The sequence below is a fragment of the Podarcis raffonei genome, chromosome 6, assembly GCF_027172205.1.
Source record: "Podarcis raffonei isolate rPodRaf1 chromosome 6, rPodRaf1.pri, whole genome shotgun sequence".
Taxonomy (NCBI): Eukaryota; Metazoa; Chordata; class Lepidosauria; order Squamata; family Lacertidae; genus Podarcis; species Podarcis raffonei.
In genome coordinates this window covers 52082730-52097591 of record NC_070607.1, presented here as the reverse complement: position 1 = coordinate 52097591, position 14862 = coordinate 52082730, and the positions used below count along the sequence as shown (strand labels likewise).

The 14862-nt window shown below is 40.9% G+C and overlaps 1 protein-coding gene across 2 annotated transcripts in view; it reads right to left on the bottom strand.

Moving 5' to 3' along the window:
- The window catches only part of SORT1 (sortilin 1), a 48883-nt gene extending 39280 nt beyond the window's left edge, over window positions 1–9603 (bottom strand). For both annotated transcript variants that reach the window (XM_053392855.1, XM_053392856.1), the window contains exon 1: window positions 9301–9603. In XM_053392855.1, the coding sequence (XP_053248830.1) occupies window positions 9301–9483 (183 nt within the window). In that variant the 5' untranslated portion in view covers window positions 9484–9603. The remainder of the gene's footprint in view (window positions 1–9300) is intronic.
- Window positions 9604–14862: the final 5259 nt, after the last annotated feature.

Genomic DNA, 14862 nt, shown 5'->3' with positions numbered 1-14862 from the left:
CTAAAACATCTCTGCACCAGATGTTCACTATACTATGATACAGCAAGTGTTGCTAGTTGTATTTGTGAAATGTCATTTGCCACTGGCGAAGCAGGGAGTATTTCAGGACAGGTCTACACAAATCACCAAGAGCTTTGCATCTCACTTCTTTAAAAAAAAAAAAAAAAGCAAGTGGAGTACCTCTCTCTACAGAATCTGGTGAAGATATACTAGGCAAATAGCAAAAATTAAGCAGTATTTTGTTGAGACTGTCTGCAAAAGCAGGTTGATCAACTACTGCTTCTTTGTTATGGCCTGCTTCATGTGAAACAGTAAGCCAAGAACAAACCTTGGTGAGAGCTCATCGTTACCTAGAGAGTTCTAGCAACATGCTAAGACTAAACAAAACAAAACCCTAGCGTTATGTACTGAGTTTTAGCTAAGTGCAGAGCTGCAGTAAAAAGGAGCAGGGAGAATCAAAGCAGCTGTGAGCTCCTCTCCAGGAGTCCGTGTAATTTCAAGAAGCCACAGTACAACTTACTGTGACATGCAAACCCTGTCTATAATACATGGGCTCTCAGAGGTTAAAAGGGATGTCAACTGGCTTTTGTCAATATCTTTTCCATTCCACTCCATTGGAAGAGCCATTAGTTATGCATTACAATCCCAACTTTGCTTTTGATCTTTTTGCGTTTACAACAATATGTGGCAGTGGAACAAAACTCATACGTTCCCCACAAAAAGAATACTCTTATTTAACACAAAAGCCACAGAAAATTATGTGGAGAACATGCTGACCAGATACCACCATCTTTTTGGATTATGAAAAAAACAAAAGCACAGGTAATATAAAGAAAGTCAAGATGGGGCACAACAGCAACCCAACATGACTGAAAATGGCAACTAAAGTGGCAACATGAGGTTGGTTCACTGTGAAGTCACACAAATAGGAAACATTAATGCACAACTTTTGGTATAACTTAACTAGAATCTATACTCTACTTTTCCGTTCAGTTATTAAACCAACTTCAGCTTCATAGTATGGTGTGACTAATCAGGGATCTAAAAATAAAGGTAAATTGTTCAAGTTTGACTATGGCTTTTATTAAAAATAGCTTTAGGGTCACGTACTGTGTAACAAAATGGTATATTTCTATAGAACCCCCCTATTATGTCAACATCCCAATCCAGCAAAGAATGAGCATGAAAAATTGATTTCTTCTCCACTATTGTCAACAAGACTTAACAGTAGTTTAGTACATGCACTTGAAGGATCCTTCACATCATTCAGAAAAACACTTATGTAAAAAATGAAATTGTAGTTGGTTTTACTAACACACAGCAAAATAGCCAATGGAAACATTTTATGTTGAAGGAATTGGCTCCCTACCACAGATCAAAGCTGATTCTTTTGTATGTCCCCATACAATACACTGGGTGATAGCCAGCTTTTCCTCACTTACTTTCCCTCTGCTCTTTCCAGGCACAGTCCACAATTTAAAGCTCTGTGTCCAAGCACCCTTTTTTTGCTCTAGAGCTTTCCCCATGAAAACTCGCTCTTTAATGTTAATCCATGGAAAACCTGAATTGATTCTTGCACCAATTGAGCTTTAAAGAGCGGGTTTTTGCATGGAAAGCTCGCCTGGGGGTGGGGATGCTTAGACATAAGAGCATTTAAGCACAGACCTCTTCCTGGAAAGAACAGGACAAAAGGTAAGTGTGGATAAGCCCCAACTCTTGATTTTAATGGGGCTCCTCTGAGTATATCTTAGTTGGATATCACCCACTGTCAGCACCTGAGGTTATAAGCAATCTTCACATATAGCTTTCACAACGAAGTGAAATTATTATTAGGAGTAGAGACTTGTAATCATATTTGAATAATCACGCCACATTGCAAAATAAAATGAGCTGCTTGCAACAAGGGAATTAACAGGGATTCTCCTGATAAGCATACCAGAAGGTTCATTCTAGATTATATCAGTGAGAATTAGACTTAAGTTACTGCGCCAAACATGTGCTCTAAACATCACAGGACCTTCTATATATGTGATAAGCAACTTTTCTCAAGTTAACTTTCAGAAAGCAGAACATTGTAAGAGCTATTGTATAAGACCAGCCATCAAAGGTTTGCAGGATTAGGTATTAGAGTGGCCTAACCTTTAGTTGGACTTTTTTTTTTTTTTACTGTGCATGTATACATGTTGCAATGGGGCGGGGGGAGGTCAGTACCTAGGAAGTTTTATTGAGAAAGAGGCATGTGTTTGTACCCAAGTAGAAATACAGGATTTAAGAATAATCACAACATTGACCTGGGAAAGCATATCTTTGAAGGAACAGCAGCATTTGGCACACTCAACACTCTTCTTGGACAGACACTACGCTATATAAAGTCCTCTGCTTCATATGAGTGATGCGGGGTACAAAATTTTCCACTGCTACATTTTTTCAATATAATTTTTTTATTTAAAAATGCAACTGCTTCATAAAATAATTAATACAATACCAGTCAAACTAGATAGATTTTTACAGATGTAATTAGATCATTTATACCAAGGAAATAAATATAATAGCACGTTCAATGAAAGCAGTCAAAACTGTTATGAAAAACAAAATTTAAACAAGGTAAAAGTATGTTATTGAATTGCTTTGTCTTATCTTGCAAGTATTTCAAATACAGTCATACCTCGGGTTGCAAACGCGATCTGTGTAGGAGGCACGTTCACAACCTGCAGTGCTACATCTGCACATGCGCGTGATGCGATTTGGCGCTTCTGCGCATGCGTGTGACATCATTTTGTGTTTCTGCGCATGCATGAGCATTGAAACCCAGAAGTAACCTGTTCCAGTACTTCCGGGTTCGGCATGGTCCGCAACCCGAAAACGCGCAACCCGCAACGTTTGTAAGCCGAGGTATGGCTGTAAAAGTAATTTCCTAGCTAAATATTGAATTTATGGAACATAACGGGTGGCGCTGTGGGTTAAACCACAGATCCTAGGACTTGCCAATCAGAAGGTCGGCGGTTCGAATCCCCGTGACGGGCTGAGCTCCCATTGCTCAGTCCCTGCTCCTGCCAACCTAGCAGTTCAAAAGCACATCAAAGTGCAAGTAGATAAATAGGTACTGCTCCAGCGGGAAGGTAAACGGCGTTTCCGTGCACTGCTCTGGTTCACCAGAAGCGGCTTAGTCATGCTGGCCACATGACCCAGAAGCTGTACGCCGGCTCCCTCGGCCAATAAAGCGAGATGAGTGCCACAACCCCAGAGTCGGTCACGACTGAACCTAATGGTCAGGGGTCCCTTTACCTTTAACATTTAAGCCACATTAAGTGCACTTTTTTGCATGTTTCCCCTAGTCAAATATTTCCGTCCAAATATATTTGGCTACTGGAAAAGCCATTTATCCAGTTCATAAGATTGTTTTTGAAATTTGGTGAATGAATGTAAGTGACATAAAACACTAAATCGGATCCCAATCAATAGAGGCTTTTGGGGGTGGGTGGATCAAAAAACCAAAACTCCACATAAATGCGCTAAAGCCACTAAAGGAGGAGTATAATGGAATCTCTCCTGTACGTAAAAGTTCTTATGGTAATGAGAGTTTCAACTGTATGCACCTGTATGAGTGAAGGTCCCCAGAGATATGAAGAATACACTTGATCCAAAACTGGAGCCAGAGGGCTGAAGATGAAATTAGCTTTTGCAATTCACTCCTTTTAAATGTGCAAAAGCCCAAAAGGAAAGTATCAGAGCCAAGAATGGCTCTCTAGTCTCCAACAGGCACCATCTATTCTATCACAGTGATGACAAAACAGACACCAAAAGAAAACAATTACAGTACACATTATTTCTTGTGCTGAGACACCAAATTCTTATGACACTTGTTTATTATAGAACCAAGCCTCACAGAAGCTTTGTACTACAAGGGAAAAAAGCTTTGTGGACTAGAAGTGTATAACTTATTTCTTCAGCTAAGAGTCTCAAAAAGATTGGTTTAATCAACATTCAAGAATTTCAAGTTTTTGTACATTAGGTAACAAATACTAGTCTCCACCTTGCAAAGTTCTACTGAAGACAGAAGACATTAAGTTAACATTGAACACTCAATTCATTCCTGTTTGTTACATTTTGGCACAAGAGATATGAGAGCTAGGGAAGACAGAACTGGAGAATGGAGGTTTAATCTTGGGGTAGAGTGGCTGAAAGGAACAGAAGTAGGTGAAAACTACTATTGGCTACTGAATTTCACATTGCACCATGAGGTTTCAGGAGAATTTGTATCAACTGAGAAACATTTTTAAAACGTAAACTATCCTAAACCTAAGTACCCAAGAGGGCAAGAAGTGTATTTAAATAAATAAATCCTGGGATCTTTCTGTGTATATGGCAGGTTCAGGAAACAAACAGCCAGCTCATTGTAAAGAATGCATTTTGAATGCATTCTCAGCAGGCAAGATCTAATGCAGCACAAATAAGCATCTGCTTGTACCATTCCCACTTCCTTGTCTTCTCCATTCTATTTAAAAAGAGAAATAAACAGTGAGGGCTTCTTGGTGCCTTGGCCATGAAGAAGAATGAAACAGAAGTTTTGTTTGTTTTGAATTCTTCCTATTTCAAATCAGCTGTGAGTGCATAGAATGAGAACCTATAGTGTCTCTCAGAAAGTGTCTTGGAGAAAAACTGAACATTATTTCTACAATTTTGGATTATATATAGACCAGCTGTTTTAGATAGACCTTAATGCTCTGATAATGTGCATTAGTATGATTTTCAAATACCTTAGAAACATTTTGCTCTGTAAAATGGCCAGATGATGAATGCAAAATAAATAAAAATGCATGCAAGTAACCATAAAAATCTATAAAATAACTATATATTGGCATTCCTCTCATTCCACTTGGTAAATGGGTGCTGAGTTGGAATAATCATATTTTCTTTTATGTTTTAAATAATCAACAGTACTTTTAGGTTTTATGCGTTGTTTAAATTGTTTATTCATTCAATTAATCAGTGTCTTCCTGCTTATAGGATTCTCATGCTGACAAACTGTAGCACTAGACAGACCTGTGATGAGTTAAGATAATTGTACATGTACCTATGCAAATATGGCAATATAACAAACCATAAGCAAGACAGTCCTGTGTGGTAGGTGGGGGTGGGATGCAGGGTGGAGTAGCAAAATGACAACACCCAATTATATTAGAAAAGCAGAGAACAGTTGGTGTTGGGCACTCTTCTTCTCAAATGGACACATTTTTTATCTTCATTTTACAAACAGTATCAACTATTGAGGGGAAATACAGCATAAACTGCTACGTGGGGAAGACTATAACAGGGATTTAAACATTGCTAACAGGAAATGATCAGGGCAGATAAGATTTTCAGGTTCACCAAATCCAGCAGCATCCTCTTAATCTTTATTTCATGGTATCATTACATTTGCCCTGTGATATACTGGTAGTAGTTTACTGCTTCTACCAGAGTTTTAGCTCATTCATGCAATATTATTTAGAACTACAGTATATAAACAGCATAGCAGCTGTTATCTATGTCTCAGGGAAAGGAAATATGGCCCTTTCCCCTCTTAGGAGCAATACATTTCAGTTGAAAAGCTAAGCTATGAGAAATCCACTGAGAAAGAAATGTGCATTGTCATTGTGATCAGGAACAGAACATGAGAAGAGGGGTAAAACTTATCCAGCTCCCCCAGCAGATTACTACAACAAAACTCCTGCTTGTCTGATGAGCTTATGAAACTCTCCCTATTTTCTGTGATTGGAGCGTTCTTCCTGATCCACCCAGATTAAAGTCTCTGAAGGAATTACAATTCACTACAATCATCAGCATAATCATCAGTTTATAGCCAAGCAGGTTAATTGAAGAAAGAGGGATGAACACTCAAGGCATATGTAATGACTTAAAACTTGCTTCATGAGAAGTAAAAAAGTTTGCTGGAGATTGTGGGGTGGAAAGGGAGAGAGGCTTTGGCACTTTGTACTCTTCCACCTTATTCTGCGGTAGTCAGACCTCCTTCTGAACACAGTGTATGGTTCTGGACACCAGAGGCGGATTTACGGGAGCACGACCAATTCAGTCACACTGAGCATAGAGCTTCAGGGGTGCCACAGGGGAAGCTGCAACTATGATTTAGAATGGAGTGCAAAGGGCGGGGGGGGGGAGCACCAATTTTTGGTCTTGCACAGGGTGCTGCTGAAATTTGAGACCACAACATGGGCAACACCCCTCAGGAAGAATGTAAACAAACTAAAATGGACTCAGAACAGGGAAACAAAGTTGGTGAGCAGAATAAAGAAAACCAAGTCCTGTTAGTTAAGGTTGAAGTAGGGCTGCCCTACAACCGGATTTTCCCAGACATTTCTGGGATTTCAAAGTTGGAAATGACATCCGGGGGGAATTTCCGAAATGTCCCAGATTACAATTTGGCATTTGTCCAAAAAAAGTTTGTCTAAAAACACCACAATTTCGGTGGTTTCCTAAAAACAAGCTCAACAATTTGGGGGTGTCCTGGTTTTTACTTTTTTAAATATGGCAACCCTAGTCGAAAGAACTAGGCATGTTTAGTTTAGAGAAGAGAAGACAAAGAAGACATGACAGCACCCTTCAGACTCACTGAAGGGCTGTCACATGGAAGAGGGCATGGAAGAGTTTGTTACTTCCCCAGACGGCAGGACTAGATCTAATTGGTTTAATTTACAGGAGGATAATATTTAGGTTCAACCCTAGGAAAAACTTCCTCACATTTTATAAAAAGTTTATCCCACCCCCTTTGAGAACCCTGTTAAAGCAATGAATTTATTGGCTCCAAAACACATTATGGGGCACAAAAACAAGAGGCTATAAGGCATGTAAACTACTATTGTGCTACTATTTATCACTTAGTGTTTATACAACAAGAGGCTTACCATTTAAGTAAGGCAAGGGGAATGGAGAGGAAAGATGTGCATGATTAGTTAAATGTCACAGCAAATACTCAACTTATTTTGTTTTTAAACACACCAACAGAAGGACCTAGGCAAACATCCAGTTTTAAAAAAGAAGTTCCAATGGCAGGGAGCAGCAAATGAGAATGCATGGAACTGGGAGGATATAATTTTGGTTTAACAGAATATAATTTTGGTTTAACAGAGGTCAAGAGAAAAGCGAAAAAAACACGGCAGTAGAGAGAAAAAGCAAAATTAATGGAGATAAAATGAGTAACATGGTCACAACAACAATAAAATTATTGTGAGTTTAACAAAAGAAAGATTTGAGAGAAGAGGCCTAAGCAAAAGGTGTTGCAACTTATTAAAGAGATAACAAGAGTGAACACAAAATTATTGGCTGCATCAAGACAGAGATAATTGTGAATGTTATAAATATAACCAAGATAAAAACCATGAAATTTAGCAGCTGAGTGAGTACTGGGAGAGAAATTAAGACTCCAATGCAACACCAAAATTACAAGCTTGAGGGATATAAGAAATAGTAGACCTACCAAGCAGAAGAAAATGTAAAGCAGGAAAAAGAGAAAGGAAGCAGAAACTTGTTTTTTTCAGAATTCAGTTTTAAGAAATGCGTAGTCAGCCAAGGAAAATAAATGGTGATGCATAGTTAAGAAAGTAATGAGATCAAGGGGGAGGAATAACCAGTAACTTCTTTCCTTCTTAACAAAAAGGCTGTAAAGTTAACTTGAAGATTCTAAGGTTGTTGTAGTAAGAAATGATTGGCTAAAAATGATGAAATTGGTTTGAGTTAATTGCCACTCATACCATCAATAAACTTTCTCTGAGAGCAGCTGGCTGGTAGGGATTAGTAAAGTACAGTAATACTCCCTTTTTGAGACACATGACAAGGGAGCACACATTTCTGTTCCATCCAGATATTACAGAGTCCAATTTGGGCAGGTTGATATAACAGGGAACAACCCCAGCCATATTACTCATACTTAGGAGTCAGGCAACAAAGCCATATTATTTGGTTAACATCCATCTCCTACATCATTCTTCCTCCTAGTCAGGGGCAATTCACAAGCCAATTGCTACAACAAGAGTTATGTAATACTCATCACTCAGTGAAGCAGTTGTATGAGTGTTTCAGCATAAGCTCAACTAACAATTCAAAGGGATTTTGCCATGTCAACCCTAAATCCACTTTCAGCAGCTTTTAAGTTAGCACAGCAAATACTAGTTAAATTGTGTGCCAAGTCCATACGTGGTAGATTCAGGTGAACTGTTTATGCACCAGTATGCCCTGGTTTATGTAGTCACTAAATGCAGACTATCAAGCAGAACTTGTTCATTCTGAAGGGAATCCTTGTGCAGCAGACTACAAAACTAACAAGAGGCAGATTTTTGCAGGGCGGCCAATGAATATTTGCTGCAGAGCCAACTGAAGTTGAACCCCTTCAGAAAAAGTTCCACCATCTAAACACACCAATTTAGGGCTTGTTCACATGTATAGCAGTGAGCTTTGGGAAAATGGGTTGGTGTCAAACTCTAGAAACTTCCTGCCATGCAACTGCAGCTGGTCACATGAATGTCAGCCCCGTATACTGAACACAGCATTTAACACAAAACACAGTGGCTGTGTGCAGTGTTGTAAACTAGCCTTTAGTCTGTGAATGTCAATGATTCTCAGCTATGAAGGTCCCACAAATGTGGGGGGAAATGCTCTCAGGACCAAACCATATGAGGCAGAGGAGGCCATTGATCAGCTTCTGCCACATTTTAGAGCCTCAAAGCAGTCCTGAGGGTGCTCACTTGATTTGGGGAAAGTGGAGAGTCCACCCATTCCTTTTGCATCCTTTCTCCATCTGTCCTGCTTCACTATACCTATGCACCAGTCCCTCTCGTCCTTACACAACTACCTGGCCATTCTGCACTCTCACTTCTACAGGTGTGGCTCTCTCTCTCCTCCTCTCCACATATGAGCTGCATCACACCACTCCAACACAAACAGGCACCCTCCAGCTTCTTAATGCTGCCTGCTTCCTCAGAGAGAGGTGGCTGGGCTCAACCCTCCTTTTGGGCAACGTTGTTAACCGGCCTGGGAGCCCAGCCCCACCCTGAAAAACTGCTGCCTGCTGCTGCCGTATCTTACGTGGCTGTCAGCGAAACGCACTCTGCACATGTTCAGAGGCGCCGACTGTGAGAGTTCTGGGGCGCCGAGGCGAGGCCAAGGCTGACGCTGCCTCAGGTGCGTCTCCCTCCCCGCACCTGCGTCAAGCTCTATCCCGCGTCCCTCACCTGCCTCCCCCCTCACCGGCCAGAGCGACCCCCCCGCGTCCGCCTTCGCCTCCTTCGCCGCTCCCTCTCTCCTCACCTGGTGGGTGCTGTTGCCCAGCACCTCCAAATCAAAGCCGCCGTCTCGCGGGCCACACGCTCCCTCGGATTCGGCCCGCCGGACCCGCGGCGGCGCTCCCGCTCCGAAGCGGAGCTCGCGGACGTAGAGCGGGGCCGCCAACAGCAGGAGGATCCCGGCGCGCATCCAGCCCGACGGCTCCATCTCTGCCGCCGCCGACAACAACCTCCACCACAGAAGTCTCTCCTCAGAGCACGGAGGCGGCTCACCCCCGCCGCCCCGCCCACCAAAGCCTTGATTGGGCTGCGCCGCTCAGGTATGCCGAAGCCATTGGCTGCGGGAGGTGGCACTCTTATCTCCCTTTCAGACAGCAGACAGCCTCTTCTGACAGCTCCTCTGCCATTCGCGCAGCGACCCCAGCCTCTATTTTCTAAGTGGTTTACAGGGCTGCCAATTGCGGCGCAGCAGCCAACCCTGCCCCCACCCCCCTGTGGCCATTGGCTACCTCCTAACACCAGCCTCCTCCTCCTAATTCTCTAGCTGGGCAGCATCACCCCACTTTGGAGAGCACCTTGCCCATTGGCTAGCTGCCTACCAGCGTTTCCCCTTACAGCTCCTAGGAGTAATCTTAGCCTCCTCGCTGCTGTGCTCCGATTGGTTAGAAGAGGGTGGCACTTAGACTTTTTTTTTAATTGGCGGAAATTCGATGCTGCTTTCGTCCTAGGGATTCTTGGAGTGGCTCGGAGCGTTTGGGATGGAGATTGAGACCAAGATAGGGAGACTTTTTTTTCTAATTTTCACATACTGATATTTGTTACATTTGCTCACTTATATGGGCAAGCAACTAGTCCTTTGGGGAAGGATTCATTGGGGGAGGCAAGGCTGTGAGCCATTCTGGATTTGAAATCCTCTTCTGCAGTTAAATCACCTCGCCTTCTGGACACCTGCTGGCCTTCCTAAAAGATATGCACAAAGTCCTACTGCCTTATCAGTTTGGATCTCTGAGTCAGGCAATTTTTATGGCCATTCTCTTTCAGATGTGCTTTGAACGAGCACAGGGTCCTCGTTTGGTTTCTGTTGAAGACTCAAGTGAAAACAGCAAGCAAAAAAGCAAGGGTCAAATTACAGAAAAAAGAAAAGGTCAGGTCTGTCACTTAGATTTTGTCATTTTTGAATGACTTTCTCTTCCACCCTTTTGAGTGTTAAAGGATATTCCAAAGAAAAACAAAAGCATACCAAGAGAAATGGTATTTAGATCCTTCCCAATATGCCTAAAATGTACAGTACTGCAAGACATGGGCTTAAAACCTACACCCATTTACTGAGGAGTAAATCCCATTGACTGAAGTGGATAGATTGTGCTTTTAGAGTGTGTCTTTAGAGTTTTTAGAGTGCCCCAAGCATTTTAGAGTATATTTTTTTCCACAGTAGGTTAACATGGGTTGCTGCTCTGAGAGTTAGTATATTCTATCTTGGTGCATCCAGGATCCAAGTTCTTTATTCCTCCATGATGCTTGTTTTACTTCATTGTCTCAGCAGTATGGTTAAAGCATAATCCCAGAGTCAAAAAAGCACACACAGAACACCCTTGAACACCCTTTCTCCCTCACTTTCCTTTTTTCAATGATAGAAATGGCTTGACTAAATGTGTGAAGCCCTAGTATTGGAACAGAGCAAAGGATACATTAAATATTTATTCTCTCTTCACTCCTCATTGCCACAGAGCCGGCAATTATGGCATTTTGCTAACGAGCAACACAAACAGGCACATGATGTTCCTTATACTGCTCTCACAGTACTGAAGGCTTTTTTCTTATGAAGAGGAAGGTATAATGTGTCCTACTAACAAAAATGCAGATACATCAAAATAGCCATCACAAAAGTATCAGGGCAGGCAGACACCTAGTTATGAGTACTTTAAAGAAAAGCAATGGTTCATGACACAGATGCCCTTCACAGATGATGCAGTATATATGTATTTTCTGCAACCAAGTTCAAAATGTAGCGTAAGTAGTGACTCCACATAATTAAAGCCTGATCTTTAGGACAATGGTATTGGTAAACTGCCAACACACCTCACTCAGTTAAACACAGTTAAGTACATTCCACCTCCATTAATAACAATGGAAAAGTACGTACTTAATTAAATCTTCCTTCAAACTGAACAGAGCTTATTTTGGCTGGATCATGTATCACCATATATAATTCAAACTAAAGGCAAAATGAAGTTTTAAGGTTACATACAAACGAAGATGTTAGAAACTGAGCACTTAATGATAGTTATCAGAAATGATAAATCCTTGCATTCCCGAATACTATTTTTAATGGGCTGGACAGTAAGGTATGCTTAATCCAAGTCACAGAGGAAACCAAGGCACAGACTCCATGAGATGCCTTCATTGAACCTTCATCTTCTAGGTCTACTCTTGTTTGCAGGAATGGAAGTAGAGTGCTGCTAAGTAGTTGGATAGCCAGATGAAGAATCTACAGACTCTACTTTGACCCTCCTTTCTTCTACACAACTGAAGACCCAGGAACACTGCAGCCCTCCTAGCAAGCAATGGGTTAACAAGTGTCATAATATAGCTAGAAAGTAAAAGCTTTGGAGTATGAACAGGAAACCATCACATAACAGAAGCATTGCAACATGAATTCATGGGAGAGGGGGAAGAGTTGAAACCTACATGCAAGAACCACAAGTTGCTGAAATAGTGTATAGTTATTTCACATAAAGTATTACAAAGCATTATGGACAAAAAGAGTGGAAATTAACCAAAGAAAACAGTTGTATATTCTGAATGTCAACGCTAGAGAGAAATAATTTGGACAATTCAGAACTTTGCCACCAAATTTCCAACCAACAGGGTTGCAAGTGGCCACGCTATAGGATGGTAATATTCTGAGGATTTTGATCACTTGCCCCAGAAAAGAAATACACAATTATATAATGTACCAGGTAAGTACAGCTGCTGCATCTGGAGTCTTAAGGGTGGGGAGGTGGATGGAGAAAGAAGCACACAACCAGGAACAAACTGCCTTTACTCAACAGCTCACTGGAGGTAGTCTTGGGGGGGAAAGGAAAAGTTAGGGGAAACTACAGTTGGAATGCCACTGTACTCTATTGCATTAAGTAAAGTCACCTTGGAGAACCTTGAGTTGCAAAGGAAATATTAATTACATAGGGCAATATCCTACTAAACAGTTCCACTAGCACTTCTGTTGTGGGTCACCCCCGCCAACCTCCTAGAACAGATTTAGGGGCCATGGAGGGAGAAGGAAGCCAAAAGTGCTTGCTCTAGCAGAACTGTTTAGCTAGATACCACCTATGTAGCAGCAGCAGCAGTAATAATAATAATCCAGTAATAATAATAATAATCTGTTAGGAAATCAGGAAATGGCTTTTTTAAAATGAGGATTTTAAAATGTTCCTGTAACAGTATCACCAGAAAAACAAGACTGAAAAAGAATGAAGAACAAAGATTACAATTATCTGTATATTAAAATGTATTAAAATATCTGTCAACCTTCTAAGACGACAATGCATGAAATTACAGTTCAGAGACTGCTTGGTTGCACCCAGACATGGAGCATCCCAGTTACTATATATTGTGAGCCACAGAGTTTAATGGACCAAGTTGGGGTTGACTGGATGTATCCACAGATCACTATTTAGAATGGCCACTTTTCATACTTTATATTTTGTAGGATAGTCACTTTGAAACATGGATCCTTAGCATCTAAGGTCATAAAGGTTATAGATGTGCAATTTTGGCAACGTTACCTTGTAATACATATGGTGGAGGCACAAGGGGAGAAAAATTGGAAGTTGCCATACACACACACACACACAATATTCAATACATCCAAAGTATTTTGGTACCTCTTGACAACAGCTGATGCAAAAACCAGCTGATGATCCAATAATGTTGCTAATCGAATAGATGTATTTGCTTTAACCTATGGCTACAGAATAAATACATCTGTACAAGCAACCAAATTAAACTATACACTATAGAAAACACAATTTGGCACAGGTGTTTTGGTTTGGTCAGCATCAACTATGGACACCTAATATGATGTATCTAAAGATTGTCAAAATAGAAAGCAGGTACAATAAACCCTCAAGAAAATAGAATGTTCCATGTGTATTGGAGCATATAGTGAAACAGATCCTGCAGATATGGAAGTAGTACATGTTATCCTGTAGGCAACCAATAGCTGACCCAGGAAAATGAGGAAAGAAAGCACCATGGAAAAGTTCAGCATCTTGTACACATTAAAAATGTGATTTAGATCAGTTAAAGAGTCCAGTATTTGACCATGGACCAAGGACAAAATAATTGTTTCAAAAATTAGTGAGCCTCCTCATACCTTATTTGCCCATGTTAGTTTGCATTTGAAATGTGCAGGCAGGCTACATTACAGATTATTTACTTTCAGAGCCTCTCACGGGCTAAGGAGATACACTTTTCAAGATCTGACTGTAGTAGGCAAAAATTGAATCACTTCCGGTCATAGAAAGACCGATGAGAACAAAGTCTTGCTTTTTGGTTTGAGAGAAATCATGGTATAATCACATGGTCTCTGGTACCAGCAACAGCGCCTAAAGCAGAATATAAAAAGCCTTTGTCTTTAGTGCCAGGGAAGGTTTTCCTTTTTGCACAGAGCAAACGCTAGATGAAAAACAACAGTTCTATATTCCAAACAGGCTTTAAAATGCACCCATTCAAGCTTATCCTGTGATGTATCCATTCTTATAGATAAGCAGAAGGCACAAACAGACTAGCCACCTGCTATGCAGGTCATTACCTAGCCCAGCATAGGCCTGTCCTTTTTCTGCTTATTGCTCATTAAGACCATTAACTTCTGCTCAGCCAAAGTATAGCCACTAAGGGCACACACAATCATTTCTGTGTTAATCTTTGCAATACTGTGTTCAGGATGCAATTACAGCTCTCATTACTGGCAAAATATTTTTGTAAGTACCAATGACTGTTAGGGAAATATTGTCTGCCAAGCTGTTAAATGAGACAGACAATTCTTAACTTTCATGAATGAGTAATCCTACAATCTCCCATTTTACCCAACCTGTTTGATATTGCATTGTTTGTTTTCACAGCAGCTTAGATTACTCTAGCCTTGCTGATATGCATTAGAACAAAAAGAAATGAACAAGGGCATGGCACAAAGTTACCACGCACTCCTGTTCTAAAGTGAAAATAAAGCCAGTTGGCCACAGTATCAAATATCTAAAAGCAAGTCAGACCAGATAGCTTATTAAACGAAAACTTTAAAAAATGAAATCAGCAGGCCTATTTGTCTGACAATTCAGTTCTTATCTAGGATAGAAGCATATCCTCTCCCATAGGAAGATACAAGGTGCCAAGACTAGATCAATTCACTAGCGGCTAAATTCTGTTGACTCATTAAGAACATGTGTTCCCACACGAGGGAGCTATGCCATTTGAATGTCTAGAAATGGAGCTCCAGAAGTGGATTTTGAAGGCTACATGTCCGGGAGTTTGATTATGAATGCTTCCAGAAAAGGAAGACAGTTCAGCACAGTAATGTTAGATTAGAAAG